Source organism: Setaria viridis, chromosome 5 (assembly GCF_005286985.2).
Source record: "Setaria viridis chromosome 5, Setaria_viridis_v4.0, whole genome shotgun sequence".
In the NCBI taxonomy this organism is placed as follows: domain Eukaryota; kingdom Viridiplantae; phylum Streptophyta; class Magnoliopsida; order Poales; family Poaceae; genus Setaria; species Setaria viridis.
In genome coordinates this window covers 29,384,135-29,401,933 of record NC_048267.2, presented here as the reverse complement: position 1 = coordinate 29,401,933, position 17,799 = coordinate 29,384,135, and the positions used below count along the sequence as shown (strand labels likewise).

The 17,799-nt window shown below is 49.0% G+C and overlaps 3 protein-coding genes across 3 annotated transcripts; 2 read left to right on the top strand and 1 right to left on the bottom strand.

The window, feature by feature from the left end:
• The first annotated feature begins 1,482 nt into the window (after nt 1-1,482).
• On the top strand, nt 1,483-3,237 carry LOC117859077 (polygalacturonase). The gene is made up of 4 exons (XM_034742259.2): nt 1,483-2,069; nt 2,174-2,463; nt 2,542-2,773; nt 2,900-3,237. The coding sequence occupies exons 1-4, from the start codon at nt 1,593-1,595 to the stop codon at nt 3,119-3,121; spliced, it is 1,221 nt and encodes a 406-aa protein (XP_034598150.1). The 5' UTR covers nt 1,483-1,592; the 3' UTR covers nt 3,122-3,237.
• Nucleotides 3,238-3,441: 204 nt separating this feature from the next.
• LOC117856408 (zinc finger A20 and AN1 domain-containing stress-associated protein 5) lies at nt 3,442-4,498 on the bottom strand. Its single transcript, XM_034738782.2, has one exon. The coding sequence runs from the start codon at nt 4,091-4,093 to the stop codon at nt 3,548-3,550; it is 546 nt and encodes a 181-aa protein (XP_034594673.2). The 5' UTR covers nt 4,094-4,498; the 3' UTR covers nt 3,442-3,547.
• A 7,400-nt stretch (nt 4,499-11,898) lies between these two features.
• On the top strand, nt 11,899-12,417 carry LOC117856406 (zinc finger A20 and AN1 domain-containing stress-associated protein 3). The gene has a single exon (XM_034738781.1). It carries the CDS (start codon nt 11,899-11,901, stop codon nt 12,415-12,417), a length of 519 nt encoding a protein of 172 aa, XP_034594672.1.
• The last annotated feature ends 5,382 nt before the right edge of the window (nt 12,418-17,799 follow it).

Genomic DNA, 17,799 nt, shown 5'->3' with positions numbered 1-17,799 from the left:
AGAAATGACTACACTGTCCTCATTTATGACTGGCTTGGGGAAAAGTGGAGAGGAGAGAGAGGGGGCAATTAGGGAAAAAATGGGCTTGGGGACCACTTTTAGCACTCATTAGCACTTTTTAATACCCCTTAGGTGTGCTAAAGAAAATAAGGGTTAGCACTCACCTTTTAGCACCCCTATTTGAGAGTTCAAGTGGTAAAAATATGCTAAAAGTGAGGTGCTACAGTTTAGCACCTCTTTCCAAACATCCCCTAAGATTATGCAGGGTCGAAATTTTTGAACGCAGTCTTGAAGTTTTGTTCTTAAAGGCCGCCCGGGCCGGGGCACTCGGCAGTCGGCACTGTGAGTGACCAGGTTCAACGGCCACGTACGATTTGATCCTCTGATGGATCGTTTCCTGGAAAGGAAGGACGCAGGCAGAGCACTAAATACCATTGTACCGTCAGAGGACGATTGGCACGCCGGTGCGGTGCCGTTGGGATCAGATGTTTACTGTGTGATTTTCGAAAAGGAGAAGTTTCTTTTTTATTACCGGCAGTACAAGGAGCTACAGCTACCTCTGCGTGCCTACGACTTCGAGCGTTGGCCCAGTCGGAACAGTTCCTGCCCTCCTGTTTCTGGCTTTGTCCTGAATCCAACTGCCTAGCAGTCATCAACGACCAAGGCGGCGACGATGGCAGTCCGACAGTACTTGCACGGACAAACGGAGGCAGGATCCAAGGCCCCGGAAGACGAAGACGCGCCTTCTTTCTTAATTCTTGCCCAGTAAACTAACTAACCTACCTTGGACCCGCAGATTTGTTGGGAAGCAACTCCAACGCTTGTTCTCTAGCTGAATTGACGACCATGGCCATACGGTTAGTTCACATCATCAGCTGGGTTGCCCGGGCATACGGGTATCACGTCTCAGTAGGAGCACGCATCTTCCGTTCCTTGTCTCTTGCACACCCTCAGGCCCCCTCGTTCCATTTCGATACTGAGCAGGCATAGTACCAAACTACCATTGCTCAAGGCATCGATCACACCTGAGAAACGATTCTAATAACATGATACGCATGATTGTTGACCAGCGCATCACACGACCTGAGCACTTCCAGGCGTGGCCGCGTGGGTGCCAGTTTTCATCAGACTACTTCCACCCCCGTTTTGTGCTTGTTGTCTCCGCCGTGCGGCGACACAAGACCAGGCAGTTGCATGCGGACTTGTAGCGCGGTGCCTCCCGTTCCGTATTGCTATCTCTCGAAGAATGTGGCTTCGTATCTGCCCGGTCAAGGCTATTACGATGTGTGGATGGAAATGGAACTCCACCGCTTAAGCAATCTGCTGACAAACTTGCTGTTGCCGACTGCTCCTAGCGTTTGCATCACCCAACTGCATGGTACAAACACCCAGCGTGTCACGCGCCGCTCTTGCGAGAGCTAGGTGGCCAGTGGGCAGGGCGTCTGCAATCTTGGACTCTGCAATCTCGCCTCAAATCTTGCGAGCCCTTGCGTCGCACGTACACCATCCTCAGCAGTACTCACACGACGAGCTCAGAGCTCTGCTCTATGAATCGCGAACAATGAAGAAAGTTGTTCGTCAGTAGGACGGCAATGCAACGAGAACCTCTCAAAGTGTTCGGATCAACCATGGCTCGCGTGAACGCTTGTTCCCTATCGTTGCTGCTCTCTTGCTGCATTCTGTCAGGTGCTGCAGAAGCGGCGGTGTACGACGTCGCCGGCTTCGGAGCGAAGCCTGACGGCCGGACGGACTCGTCCACCGCGTTCGCCGATGCCTGGTCCGCCGCCTGCCGGTCGCTGGAGCCGGCGACCGTGTACGTGCCGCACGGGGAGTTCCTGCTCAGCCGCGCGGCCTTCGCGGGCCCGTGCTCAAGCAGGGTGACAGTTCAGATCGATGGCACGCTTGTCGCGCCGTCAGGCTACACCAGCCGTGGCGGCAGCGGGGACGTCTGGATCGTGTTCGACCACGTCGACGGCCTCACCATGTCGGGCGGCACCCTCGACGGCCGCGGCCCGGCGCTGTGGGCGTGCAAGGCGGCCGGGCACGGTGGCTGCCCCAGCGGCGCAACAGTGAGTAGATGTGCCCTCTGTATACCAACAGTCTTTTTTTTTCGGGAAATTACGTGCAACAAGCTTTTACAACGCTGTTACGTGCGTGCCCGCGTGCATGGCAGTCGCTGACGGTGCTGAACTCGCGGGACGTGGTGATCCGCGGCCTGAGGTCGGTGGACAGCGAGCTGTACCACGTCGTGATCGACGGCTGCGAGCGCGTGGCGGTGGAGGACGTCGGGATCGTGGCGCCGGGGAGCAGCCCCAACACGGACGGGATCCACGTGCAGGCGTCGTCCGGGGTCACGGTCACCCGGGCCAGCATCCAGACCGGGGACGACTGCGTCTCCGTCGGCCCCGGCACGGCCAACCTGCGCGTTGAGCATGTCAGCTGCGGCCCGGGCCACGGCATAAGGTGGGTGATCGTCTGATCGAGTGAGCAGCGCGCTATCAACTCGCTCACCGTGCGCTCCTTTGATGGTTCTCGTCGCAGCATCGGGAGCCTGGGGAAGGAGAGCGAGGAGGCGGGCGTGGAGAACGTGACGGTGGCCGGGGCGTCCTTCGTCGGCACGGAGAACGGGCTGCGGATCAAGACGTGGGGGCGGGCGGCGGTGGAGGGCGCGTACGTGCGCGGCGTCGTCTTCGAGCACGCGTTCATGCACGACGTGCGCAACCCCATCATCATAGATCAGAACTACTGCCCCAACCACATATGCCCCCATCAGGTACGTTTTGCATGGTTCATTCCTACCCAAAAGAGATACAGACGTGTATTGCCGTTTTGATGGGCTTCGTTGCTTAATTGGCTCCCCTTCACTCTTGTTCTCTTCTTGTGCGTGCGAGTGACGCAGAGCTCGGCGGTGAAGATCAGCGACGTGAGGTACACGGACATCCGGGGCTCGTCGGCGTCGCAGGTGGCGGTGAAGTTCGACTGCAGCGCGACCAACCCGTGCAGCGGGATCGGCCTCCGGGACATCAAGCTCACCTTGGACGGCGGCAAGCCGGCAGAGGCGACTTGCCAGCACGCCGACGGCAAGGCTTCAGGCTATGTCGAGCCTCCAAGTTGCTTGTGACGCGTTACATACAAAATCGTGTGACGTGAAGCACTTCGCACATACAGATCGTCAGACGATAAACAGGGACAACACATAAAGTAGTTTTTTTAAACGAAAGAATAGTAATAGTTGGTTGGTGTTGCAACAAATAGTTCATCAGTAAGAGAACAGAACCAACAATCGTTGCCGTCTTCTATCTTGATCGGACTGACAGAGGATAAACAAATTAATACGAATGCTCATATTCTCAAATCACAACAAGATGCGTTACATTAACAAGGAGTACACGCGGACGCTCATCAAAGGTCACAGCCTCACAGGACTACTGGGTCATGCTAGATCCAGATTCGAAAAACAACAGCCCGGCTCGAAGTACACACAGATCACCGAACGACTGAACCAAACCCAATTCCACGGCGGCGCACGGTCCGGTGCAACGATCGATCAGATCTTGCCAGAGAGCTTTGCCCCCTTGACGAGCGGGTTGTTGCGGGCGATGGCTTCGCGGCCTGCGCCCTTGAAGTCGAAGCTGCACCCGTGCTCCTCCGCGTAGCGGTGCGTCCCGCAGAAGGTCTTCCCGCACCGGCACACGAACCCCGTCAGCCCTACCTTCTTGTAGCACGCCGCGCACCGTGTTGGCTGCGCTTTCTTGGCCGCCCCGGGCGCGGAGGACGGCTGCACGACGACGGCTTCTTCAGCTACACCAGCGGCTGCTGCCTCCGCGGCAGGCGCGAAGGAGACGTCAGCGACGGGCTTAGCCGACGTAGATGAAGCCGTGGTGCGGACCGGAGCGGCAGTGGCCGCAGATCGCGACGCGGTAGCGGCGGCGGCGGTGTTGGCGCCCGCCTCGGCGGCGAGACAGTGCTTCTTGTAGCAGACGGAGCACATGCCGAGGGTTTCCGGGCTCCCGAAGAAGCTGCACCCGGCGGCGCACGGACACGGGCCGCGGGGGTTCTCCTGCTGCTGGAACGAAGACATGGTTGCACGCATTGGGATCGTGAATTAGTGATCACACGGGGGAGCTCTGTGAAGGCCTCGATGGTGAGGAGCGTCAAGCGTAATTAGTCGGATGGACGCCGTGGTTCGGTTCGAGCCGCGATATATATCCACGCAATGGTTGGCGGTTTGGTGGCACGTCACCGTGTGGGCGCCGGGTGGCTCGGATCCGAATCGTAAGAGGCGCTGCGGAGGCCTGGATAGTGAGAAGCGTCAAACCGTCAAGCGGATGAACGCGTGGTTTGGATCGAGTGGCACGGTCACGCTAACTTGTGCGCGAGCCAGGAGCGTTACCAGCCATCGAATCACCGCAGCCCACTCCACTCTTCCAAACTTTCCATTTCTTGAAAGTATTAATTTATGCAACTTTTCATTTTTAAAATATTATAACAATATAACTTCGACGTATAATTTCGTACTAATAATTTATGAGATAATTTTTAGCATAACTTTAATGGCATGCAGAATTTATAGTACAACTTCTACGTACAATTTATAAAGGACAACTTCGAACTTTTATTTTTACAAATTTATAACTTATACACTCGATTTATACATATAACTTTTTCAACTAATTTTCATGATATACACAACTTCTACGTACACACGATTTGTACGATTTATACGTGAGAAATTTTGTAATACAACTTTCGTGATATACACAACTTATACGCATAACGTTTGCTGTAAATTTATGAGAATGTTGTTAAAAAATTTATGCTATACGCAAACAATACTTACTTGAATACAAAATGATGCGGAAAAAATTAATTGAATAGAAAAAAGTGACAAAGAAAAAACACGCTCGCGCGCGCAGCACAGTGATCAGCAGCAGCGTGGACCCCACCCCCTGCCGCGGTCGCAGCTCACTGCCTGGCCTCACGCGCCAGGAAGCGCTGGCGCGCGAGGGTGAAATCAACTTCGCGAATATAATATCAACCTGGAGAATCTACTAACCACAATACAATTGATTTCTATTTAGTGGGCATGAATATTTCCAGTCGAAGAGCAACAGATCGAGAAAATACATCATCTTTCCCTGTAATCTGATATAAAAGGGATCCAATCTCTCTCCCCTTTCTTCCCTTTCCTCATTTTTTTTCTTCCCTGCGGGCTTTCTTCTCCCATGCCGCCCCTGCTCCCCTGCCACGCCGCCACCGCATCGTGGTCGCCGTCGCAGGACATCCACCTAACCCCGCCACCCCTCCACTAGGGGTCGCGCCGCCCTCTGCGTTGATGCCCGCTCCTGTCCTTCTTCTCTGGTGGCTACGCCGCTCCTTCGCGCCGATGCTCGCGCCCGTCCCTCTTCTCTGGTGGCCGTCCCTCTGCTCTGGTGGCCGTGTGGGTAGCCGGCTGGCCGCGCGCCCGTCCACGCTAGGGTTTGCGTGGGTGGTGGCGCCGCTCGTTTGCATCAATGGCTGCGCGCGGCCGCCTTGCTGCGTCGCCACTGCACTGCGCTGGGGCAGCCCCGCCCCTCCACGCCGGCGGCCACCTCGATCCACTACGGCCACTTCGCGGGAGACGTGGGAGCAGGGGCGGATCCAGAACGAGGCTGCGCCCCGGGCTAAGTTGTTGATTCACGCCTCCTGAGCCTCCTTCTCTCTAATTGAGATCATAGTTTTTTAGTTAAACACCACATATGTTAAAGGGGCTACATGGGCTCGCCCCGGGCTGCAGCCCGGGCCCTGGATCCGCCCCCGTGCGGGAGAAACGAGAGAGGAAGAGGAAAAAAACAAAGAAAGGAAAAATAGATAAACCGATGACAGTGGGGTCCACATGGCAGAAGAAAGGGAAAGGGGAGCGGAGATATGCTGGAGCACTTGTCTCTTATATGTTGAAAAACTATTTTCTCTCTTTAGCCACTACAGGAGAATGAAGTTTTCTCAATTGCTATCAAGATTCATCCAAGTCCCTAGATTCATCCTATGACTAACGAGTCTACTCAATAATAGGATCATATTTATGTTTGAAGTTCTTCAAATATTCACCTAAGGGGGTATTTGGATCGCGAGCTAAACTTTAGTCCCTATCATATCGAATATTTAGATACTAATTAGGAGTATTAAACATAGACTATTACAAAACCCATTGCACAGATGGAGTCTAAACGGCGAGACGAATCTATTAAGTCTAATTAGTTCATGATTTGACAATGTGCTGCTACAGTAACCATTTGCTAATGATGGATTAATTAGGTTTAATAGATTCATCTCTTCGTTTAGCCTCCATCTGTGTAATTAGTTTTATAATTAACTCATATTTAGTTCTTCTAATTAGCCTCCAAATATTCGATTTGACATGAACTAAACTTTACACCCCTAAGACCCTCTTTTGTAGGGCTTCACAACCAGCTTTTTCACCGACTTCTTATGAAGCCCTGCGAAAGTGGCATCTCCAAAACGGCTCCACCGTAGAAGCCCCACAGAACCCGTTGAGAGGTGCCGATCAATGGAGATGGAGCCCAAAATACCGATTGATGGAGATGGAGCCTAAAATACCGGCTCGCCGCAGCTTCACCTCCACCCCCGTTCGTCCTTGGCAAAAATACCCCCACACCGCGCGATGCTCATTGATGGAGGCGGAGTGCTTACAGGACAATGCTCATCGATGGAGGCAGGGATAGTGCGGCGGAGGTGCAGAGCGGCTGGGGGCGCTGCGGCGGGTCGAGCAGGACGCTCGAGGGTGCCGCGCGAACAGGATCACGCGGCTGGAGATGCGCACAGGTCCCAAGCAGGGTGCCTGGGGCTGCGGCGAACAGGAGCAGGTGGCCCGTCAGAGGCGTGCGCGGTAGCCAGAGAAGAGCGGCCGCGGGGTGGGCTGGAGAAGGACGGCGAGGATTAGGGGGTCGGAGGTGAGCGCGGCGGTGGAGAAGGACGGTTGCAGGGCTGGCGCGGCAGGCTTGAGAAGGGCGGCGTGGTGAGGTGAGGTGGAGGGAGAAAAGAGGACGATGAGGATGAAAATGACGGGGTCATGAGGAAGATGAGGACAGACCGAGTGGATAAGACAGAAGGAGAAAAAAAAGAAAATAAGAAGGGAAAAAAAAGAAAAAGACAGAGGTGTCCCTTCTCATTTATTTTTTCAATTTGAAATGGACTCAAATTATAATACAATATGAAACATTTCAATTTATCCTTTCATAAATATTATGCATACTTTCATAAATATTAGTTTACTATATAACAAGCCACACTAATTATTGCTTATTGTTTTAAACGTTTAATTCATCTATTCAAACAAACCAAATAGCCAAGGGCATATAGAACATTTGACCTCTTACACGCATTTCTAAAATTACAGGAGAAGTTGTTTTGCCAAATACTTTTCAAAATAGCTTTAGTTTAGCCGCAACCGTTTCAGCCACAACCACAGCCCTGCCAAATGAGCTCTAAAAATATCTTCTAAATCTGTACTCCTATCTTTTTTTTCGCGAAACACAGTACAGACGCAGACGCTTACAACACGCACGCACTGTCGGGGATAGATCCCCAATACCCGCATGGAAAGAAGAAGGCGGACTCCTACTAAGATTCCTCTGTAATCCTACTAGGACTCATACCATGTAAATCTACTAAGACTTCTCCTTATAACCGACTAGTAATCCCGCCCCGTGGAGTATATAAAGGAGGGCAGGGGTACCTAGATCGGCAGAGCGGAGAAAACAGAGGACCAAATCCTCATACCTCAACACCCAAGCGCAGCGCGTAATATACAACACCCCAAATAGGTCGTAGGGTATTACGCTACTCTGGCAGTCCGAACCTGTATAAATTCGTGTCTTGTGTCCTCGCTTTTACCTTCAAGTTCCAGGTCCGACGATGCCCCACCAACCAATCTACTACTTTGGGTACCCCCTCGGTAGGTTGTCAGTATAAAACACCGACACACACCTACCCCTATGAGCACCTTCGAGAGACTGAGCCGGTAGACCCTCGAGATTGACAAAGTTACCACTAGCACCTCGCTATCGATTGGCTTGTCGCCTACCTCTAAAAGCACAATGCCGGTTAAATCCTGAAACAAATTTAGAAAGCACCAGCGCCGAGTCCTCGACTCGAACTCTAATGAGCAGGTTCTACCACAAGAAATCTTACCAGCTGAGAGTTCTTAATTTATGAGTCGAGCTATGCTCAGTTCTCGTACTCCCACCTTTTGGTGGCCTACTAAAAATACCTTACCTTTTTCCTACTAACCCTCGACAACATTTCTGTCACACCGCAACATCATCTTGCAATGATGAGCCCTATAAAATGGCAACCACTGGGGCAAAAGTTCTCAGCGCCACTGCTACAGGAAGCTGAAAGTGCGTGTGATCCATGCCTCGCCTGAACGCTCCCCTTGCGTTGGTGCTTTTTTGTTATGTACATGCGTCATGTTCTGGTCCAGCCGGCAGACAACGGCCAAGATAGCGTCGGGAACTCATTTTTGGCTCTGTTTTGGGGTTTGAGGACAGTACATGAGTCGGTCTTGGGGTTCTAGTGGTCCTGGCCCCGGATAGGTCTAGAACATTCGTGCGTTCTGGGTGTAGGTTTTTTTTTTGAGCAATTACGGCAGGTGCTCTGCCTTATCATTATAGTAGAGAAGCGCGGTGTTATGTACAGTCCTGGCAGTAGACCAAGGTGAACTAGAAGAAAAGCAAAACTACTGAAAGGAAATCAACAACTCTAATAGCATCATGAATCCATAGAGGATCATGTGCACTTTACATTGACGGCCTCAATTGCCTGTGTCGTTTGCAGCCACATTAGAATTAGCAACCCGATAGGCGATGATGTCCTGCTTGATGATGTTAAGTAGTTGTCCTGAGTTCAGTGCTTTATTGTCGAAGACCCGACGGCAGCGTTCCTTCCAGAGGTTCCAGGCAGTGTAGATGAGTATCTGTAAGTGCAGTTCCCTGGAAGATCCCCCTGCCTGAACCATAGAAGCCCACCAGTTTGCAGTTGTTCGATGGCCATTTGCAGGGAGTGTGAAATTGCTCCATTGTGCAATCTTCTGCCAGAGTTCAGTTGCATAGGAACATTTAACCATCATGTGCAGTATGGATTCTTCTTTGGTGTGGCAAAGCTTACAGATTGGTTGGGCTTGACCTCCTCGTCGGATTATACGATCAGAGGTTGGTAACCTGAGCTGCAACAGTAGCCATGCGAAGAAACGGCATTTACTTTCTACTTTGGCTTTCCAAATCATGTTCCAGCGTTCATCAGCAAAGGTCCCTATGAATTGGACAGCATATGCCGATGTAGCCGAGTACTGACCATCTGCAGTGAACCTCCAAATGATACTGTCCTCCTGATCTGTTAGCTGAAACTGATTGAGTTGGGTCCATAGCTCAATGTATTGCCTGAGTGCTGTCTCAGTGGATAGACGGTGTAACCCTTGCATCCATTTTTCTGGATGGTAAAGCTGCTGCTACTGTGTGGTTCTTCCACGAGGCCAGTTTGTAGCATTCTGGCGCTATGTCTTTGGGTGCCCGTCCATGAAGCCATCTGTCTTTCCAGAAATTTGTACATGCTCCATCACCCACTGTAATTTTGGTGCACAGTTGGAATAATGCATTCTCTGCCTCATTGAGCTGGAATGGTAGGCCGGCGCATGGCTTTGTTGGTTCAGTCCATTTGAGCCAGGGTCAACGCAATCTTAGTGCACGGTTCAAACAGGAAAGATCCTTGATTCCCAGGCCACCAAGTCTTTTTGTGCGACAGACCCTTGGCCAATTCACCAAGCAATGCCCTCCTCGTGCTTGTTCAGATCCTTTCCATAAGAAGTTTCGGCGAAGGCGATCAATTCTTTTGATGGCCCATTTTGACAGAGGAAAAGAGGTCATGTGGTACACTGTGATGTATGATAAAACTGAATTCACCAATGTTAACCGCCCTGCACGTGTCAGCAGTCGACCTTTCCACCCTGGAAGCCTTGCTCCAACCTTGTCAATAAGCGCCTGTTCATCCACCCGTCTTTGTTTTTCCTATGTGCAGTGGTAAGCCGAGATATTTGCATGGGAATTGCTCGACAATGCCTCTGAATTGCTCCATCATCGCAGTCATGTCCATTTCAGAGCACCTGATCATATACATGGCCGATTTCTGCATGTTTGTTTTCAGACCAGTAGCTTCCCCGAATGCTTGAAGGATGTGCTGCACATTACAGATGTCACTGACTGTTGGCCTGATGAACAGAGCGGCATCATCCGCGTACAGACTTGTCCTGATGCGTATTGAGGCAGCGCCAATCGGGCTGAGGGCTCCCTGCTGCGTGGCCTTGTCTAGAATTCTCTGCAAAGGATCCATGGCCAAAATGAATAACATCGGCGATAGTGGGTCGCCCTGGCGCAGACCCCGTTGATGCCTAATTGATCGACCAGGTACTCCATTCAACAGTACGCGAGAGGTTGTGCTTCCCCAGAGCAAAGAAATTATATCCCTCCACCTTTGCCAAACCCCAGTCGTTGTAGCACCTCAAGCATGTAGTCCCACCTCACACTGTCGAAGGCCTTGGCCACATCTAACTTTAGGAAGAGCATTGGTGTTTTAGTGCGATGGAAATGGTTCACTGCTCCCTGTATGTACTGGTAATTGTCCTGGATGCTGCGACCTTTTATGAAAGCACTTTGACGTGGTGATACTATATTTGGTAGATGTGGTGCTAATCGATTTACTAATACTTTAGCCAATATCTTGGTAACACTGTGCATTAGGCTGATAGGGCTATAATCAGCAGCCGTCAGGGCACTTTCTTTCTTAGGCAGTAGCACTACGTTGGCCGAGTTGACCAGATTCCATCTGGACCCCCTGAGATTGTATACTTTGTGCATTGCGTGGATAAGATCATGTTTGATTATTGGCCATGCTAGCTTATAGAACAGTCCAGTATACCCATCCGGCCCGGTGCCTTCCCTGATGCCGCTTGGAAGATGGCCTGTATGATCTCAAGTTCTGTTAGTGGAACCTCTAGTTGGCTGAGGTCATGTGATTGTATTTGCAATAAATCCCAGTTCAGGCAAGCCGATCGCTGCGTATGAACGCCAAATAAGGTTTTGTAGTGATCGAAGAGTGCCTCCTCTTTGTCCTTGTGACTGGTCAGTGTCCTTCCCGGAAGATGGAGTGATGCTATAAAATTTTTCCGCCGCCGCGCATTGGCACGGAGGTGGAACAGTCTTGTATTTGCGTCCCCTAATTTGATCCATGTTAACCGAGATCTTTGCCTGATCTTTATTCTTCTGATAGCAGTGAATCCCAGGATGCGTGCCTTTGCAGTTCTGTGTAGTGTAAGTTCATTACTTGTCAGTGCCCGCTGCTCTTGCACTTGGTCAAGTTTGCCAACAATTTCAGTGGCGATGTCAGCCATCAATTTCATTGAGTGTACGTGCTGTCGACTCCATTTTCTGAGAGTTTTCGCAAGCCATGATAATTTGACATGCAGAACTCTGATTTTGTCAACCGTGACAATTTCACTGCACGTTCTGGGTGTAGGTTTGGGCGGCGACAACAGAGGGAGAGGTAGGAGGCGGTGGAGGGGTGGAAGGGATGAACCTGGAGAACGGAACGGCTCACCCGACGTTCAGTCAAGGCCGAGGTCATACGATTCCGATCAGAGCCACCCGGTCTCGAGTTGTAACCGCCACGGCGCCCGACTTCGACTCGGCCGGTGATGACGTGCCTCCGAACCGCCACACGCGTGTATATATCGCCACTCGAACCCAACCACGGCGTCCATCCATTACGCTTGACGCTCCTCACCATCCAGGCCAGGCCTCCACAACGTTAACGCCCTCGTGTGATCACGATCCCAACGCGTGTTCAACCATGTCTTCGTTCCAGCAGCAGGAGAACCCCCGCGGCCCGTGTCCATGCGCCGCCGGGTGCAGCTTCTTCGGGAGCCCGGAAACCCTCAACATGTGCTCCGTCTGCTACAAGAAGCACTGTCTCGCCGCCGAGCCGGGAGCCAACTCCGCCGCCGCCGCCTCGCGATCTGCTGTCGCTGCCGCTCCGGCCGGCACCACGGCTTCATCGTCTACGGCGGCTAACCCCGTCGCCGACGTCTCCTTCTTCGCACCTGCTGCTGGCGTAGCTGAAGCAGCGGTCGTGCCGCCGTCCTCCGTATCACCCGGGGCGGCGAAGAAAGCGCAGCCGACGCGGTGCGCGGCGTGCTACAAGAAGGTGGGGCTGACGGGGTTCGTGTGCCGGTGCAAGAAGACATTCTGCGGGAGCCACCGCTACGCGGAGGAGCACGGGTGCAGCTTCGACTACAAGGGCGCCGGCCGCGAAGCCATCGCCCGCAACAACCCGCTCGTCAAGGGGGAGAAACTGCCCGGCATGATCTGATCGCCGTGGATTAGTTTTGGTTCGGATGCCTGATGCCGTGTGTGTCTCTGTGCGTGATTGTAGCTGGGCCGTTGAATGTTCTCAATCCCTGCTCCTCTGATGAGCATCTGTCAATCCCTTACCCTTCGTAGTTCGTTTAACCTTCGTAGTTCGTTGTTAGCACAGATTCAGTCAGCACGTGTATCTATTATCTTAATATGATAGTATTAAAAGAAGTCATCATATTCGCAGAGGGTTTAGAAATTCCCACGTTAATAAAAAAAATACACCGTTGGATTTTATGACGATCTAATGGTCTATATTAATCTAAAGATTCCATACAAAATACAATTACTAAATAGATGAATTTAGAATTGAAAAGAAATACCATGGGGATTGAGCCATGTCCGTTGGTTTTTTTAGTCCTATTGGGACAACTATGAGGTTCACTATCATGTGTCCAATATGTCAATTGGAGCAAATTCTAATATCTCTATCTAAAAGATCCATGTCAAACACAATTGATAAAAATCTAAATTTGGAATTAAATAAAGAAAATTAAGTACTTTGAACTCCATACAAACTGGGAGTAAAATACATAAACAAAGAGTCACGTTAAAATACAATTAATAAAAAGCTAAATTTGGAATAAAGAACAAAAAATAAGATACTATTTTGAATCCCATATGCACATTACGTCATAGAGAAGGACTCGGTTCCAAGCTCAAAAATACCTTGAGTTACGTGCAGGTGTAGGTACATCTATAAATAAATCTATTTAAGCTACGCAGAAAACTTCACACGTATACATGGAATCTCTTAATCTATTTAAGTAGAATTCTTATTAGAAGTTTTGTGTCGCACTTAAATACCCATGCATCACGGCAAGAAATATTTTTGCTTGCATACCTAGCTTGCATAATCAAGATTGACAACACAGACGCGGTGTAAAATCCTGGTGTGAAGGTGGAGCAGAGCAGCCAGCAGCCGGGGCATATAATAGCGGAAGCAGTAACCGCAGTGAAGTACGAGACGGATCATCTTTTTAGTGCACCTCATCTTTGGGAGGGTTTATTTTAGGTTCAGTTTTATCTATTTTACGCAAATCGAGGTACTATAGCGTGAATTAGAAAATCAATATTTGAACTAGAAAAAACTATTTCGATCCCCGTAATTTCTCTTTAATGAGGCAGAGATAAAATAGGAGATTTAATTTTATCTAAAGGTACTACTAAGGTACAATTTGTGTAGTATTGCTCTGGTAAAGATTCAACCGCCTTGGATAGGTAAATTGTTGTCAGAATCAACGACATCCCAAGTAATTAAGAGCCAAATTAAGAGAAATTAAGAAATAAATCAAAGAAAAATTAAAATGGTTAAGTGTTAAACAACAAGATGCTCACTTGGGAAGCAAATAAAAAAACAAATTTTATATAAGAACTCATTTTTTGTCCAATATAAAAGTGATAGATATCTTCAAATGGAGCAACTTTCATAATTGGCACTTTTTTTTGATTTTGAGTGGAAGGTGTTCAAAAATTGAGTAGAAGTTCGGCCGAAAAATCAAATCATTTTCAAACCCATTTTTAGCCGGCGTTCCACCAAACTTCTCCTAAGTTTATCTCCAAATCCATCAAAATTTTCATATATCGGATTTTACAAAACTTGTAGCCTATACTTTGAACTCCAACTTTTCTATTTGGAGATTCAAACATGTAGTTCAAAATTTGTGAGAAAGTTCGCGTTGAAGACGGCACCTTCACACGACGCGCGCGCGACACGCCCCTGCCGCGGTCACTGCGCTCGCCGTAGCCACGCGGCGCGCGATGCCTGCTGCCGCGCTGCGCCAAGCCAATGGCCGGCGGCGAGGCAACAAGACATGCGCGGGCAGCAACTCACCCAAGCCCCCTGCACGCGATCTCCCTCCCTGCACGACAAAATCCGCGATGGCCAACCGCTGCCCCCGACACGTCGTGGAGCGCCGACGTGCACCACAGCACGCCAAGCCACTCCCCGCGCGCCCGGCCACCGCCCCGCCGCGCCAATGAGCTGCGTGGCTTCGCCTCCACGCCTCGCCCCTTCCCTTCCCTTTGCTGCCTATAAAAGGGCCCCGTGCCCATGCCTCGCCAGCCGCACTCACCACCGCCGCTCTGCCATTGCCGCCGCATGACGAGCACCCCCTCCCGGCCATCCCCGTAGCTACCCAAGCGCACGAATGCCTTCCCCTACCATCACTCCACCTCCCCAGCCCCACAAACCTCCACCACTGCCGCCACCATCACCGAAGCAGCCGCGCCGCCACTGCTCCGCCGCGAGCCATCACCAGCCCTCCTCCGCCCCCGAGTCCTACACCAAACTGGTAGCTGGTGAGTCCCTCGTCGCCCTCGTGACCCTAGCCTATGACCTTGTGGCCCCACATCGCCGAAATCGAGCTCCTCGAGCCGCCGGCCGATCAAGGACCCCATTGTAATCTAGGTTTTAGTTTAAGGTTCCTTAGTGCAAAACCGCAGGGGCATAGTTCTAAACATTGAAAAGTTCTAAGGGTCGTTCTGTAAAAGAGAAAATTTAATATTGAATAAAAAAATAGTGAAATATTAATCTTTGCTAAATAGTACCAAAATAGCACAACCTGTTGTCTTTTGAATAATAAATTTCTAAGAATTTTATATGTGTACACAATCACCATCAAAATAAAATCTATGTTTTCTTTCCAACCAAGCGTGTTTTGTGAAGAAAAGAAATGTTTATAAACTTGTCTAGATGAATGTGTCCAAAAGAAAAGAAATGTTTATAAACTTGTCTAGCTGAATGTGGTCAAAAGAAATTTTTTTTTATAAACCTGTCTAGATGAATGTGGTCAAAATAAAATACACCCCATGTTTTTGTAATGGTTAACGAAATAAAACCTACGTAATGAAAGATTATAAAAGAAATCTTAGTAACGAAAGATTATAAAAGAAATCTTATGCATATGTATCTCGTGTAGAAGTTAACATCGCTGACGGAACGTACGAGCTCGTATCGGAATGCGAAGAAGGACAGCAGGAGGGTAGGCTGAACGTGATGGAGGCAAACCAAGGCCCGAACGAAAGTTCGGAAAAGCCCAAGGCTGATTCAGGGCAGGAAGGCAAGCCCCGAGCATAACTCTAGTTTCCAAATTTATACAATATTCTTGTTACTTATGTGTGTGTGCATTAAGTCCATAGGAGTTGTATTGAAATCCTAGTTGCATGCTCCTAGTACCCATGCTAAATAGGGACATGGTAAAAGTTGAGTGATTTCCTGTCACTCATGAGATATAGGAGTTAACTGTTTACTTATGTTGGAATCATAAGGTCAACGGGCGGGATTTTGTGTGATGTTCTTGAATTTGTTGATGCCCCGTCTATATAGAGGAAATTGCTAAGGTCGAAACGTGTCGGTGTTCGTGGTCAAGTTTTTGAATGTACAAAACACATGTTGAGAATATGGTAATTGGTAAGTCTAGTACCTGATTGAACCGGGGCGTGGACTTTTTCCCCGCTCTTTCTGGAAACGGTTCCCTTGGTGCATCATGTGGGTACAAGTGCGGCCATGGCACGACGTCGTTTCGGGGACCGATGGGGCCTTGTATCCAAGGGAAGTGGGCCCTAGACACTCACCGGGGATCGATGGGAACCGTTGATAATGTGTGGACCCGTCACGGTACGCGCATGTCGTGTGTTTAGGTGCACCTTGCAAGGTTAAGAAATTCGATTCGAATCGTCTGTTTCTTGCAGTTATTGAGACTGCTTGACCACTATACTACATTGAGTAAGAAGATGAACAATGATGATGCTTAATATTGAGGCTTGATTAAATTGCTTGTTCTACTATGCTTGCTTAGAATAGATGCTTATCTAGAATGGTTAATCAACTAGAATTTGATGCTAAAACTTGAAAGCAAGGACCCACTTTAAAAGCTTTTGGCAAAAATAACCCCTTAGCCAAAAAGCTTTGCATGTCTAGGAGTTAGTGGATTAGATACCACCTTTTGGGTAAACCTTGCGGAGTATTAGTATACTCAGCCTTGCTTGTGGCTTTGTTTTCCGGTAATGAAATTGATGAAATGGTTGCTAGTTTGACTTGGCCGTACCAGCTCCCTCCGGGATGGACGGGTGAGTGGGACACGTCCTCAGCGGGTGAGGACCATGGTGAGTGATGTCATGAACAGCTTCACCATGATGTCATGTATTGTTGTTAGATTATCGTTTCTTTCCGCTGCACTTGAACTCTGAACAACTTTATGAATTGAACTCGGTTTGTAATAAATAAATATGGACCTCTGTGATGTTTTCATCTAGATTGTTGTAATCTTTGGACTCGTTTTTGTATGAGTATTTGTATGCTTGTTTCGATCTCAAATACGTGGTTATATCGGGTGAAACCCGACAGACTGCCATCTTGATCCGATTAAAGTGTCTATCGCTTTTAAGGTGATGTTTAGCACACTTAAACCAGATTAATTTGGGTGGTTCTGCCACAGCTCACCATGGGGATTGAGCCCCTCACCAGGAACACAACGGGAGCAACGTAATATGTTTTCATATACACGAATTCGATAGCATTGATGGATGGTTTCTTCCCGGGGTTGGCGGTAATGATGGATAGTTTTGTGCAAGAGCTCGACAATGTCAGCAAGATGATCCAATTTTGCTCAGCTTATATATTTATTAAAAGAGTGGATGAGAGTCAATCCCATATTTGTTCGTTGTCATTGGCTGGCCAGTCACTTGCTTTGCTTGTAGCACGCAGGGCAGCGAAGGCGATATATAGGAAAAATGATTCCGGATTCTGACTAGCTTTGACTGAATGATTAAAATCAAGGTGAGAGAAAAGGGATGTTAAGGATAAAAAAGAATATACATAGTTAGAATTTATTATTATCTAATGGTCTAAGCTAATTTGATCAAAGAGTTCATATCAATGCGATTAATAATTGTGTAATTTTGAAATCAAAACAAGAAAAAATTCTAAAAAATATCGTACGGGATGGAAATAAAACATCTTTGAATCTTCCATGAACTCCATATTGATAAGATACAGTATGTGATGAAAAAAAGGTGGTTGGAAATAAATTGGTCTTTTTTTTTCTCAACTAAAGTATATAACTTTTGTGATATGACCAAAACTCACCCAATTTAAATCTGTGTAGTTTTTTTAAACGAGATCAAACTTAGCATTCCGATAGACTTCAGTTGGCGTCTCAAGTCCATGGTATAGAACACTAGTGAGACAGAAGAACAAATATATACAAATTGTGTGCCGTCAAGGGCAAAGTGCGTAAATCGAACCCTCAACAAACTAAAGTGCGAATGCAGGTAGGAACAACTTGCATCACAAACACAGACCAACTTTGTGCAACACCAAAAGATGTAAAACTGC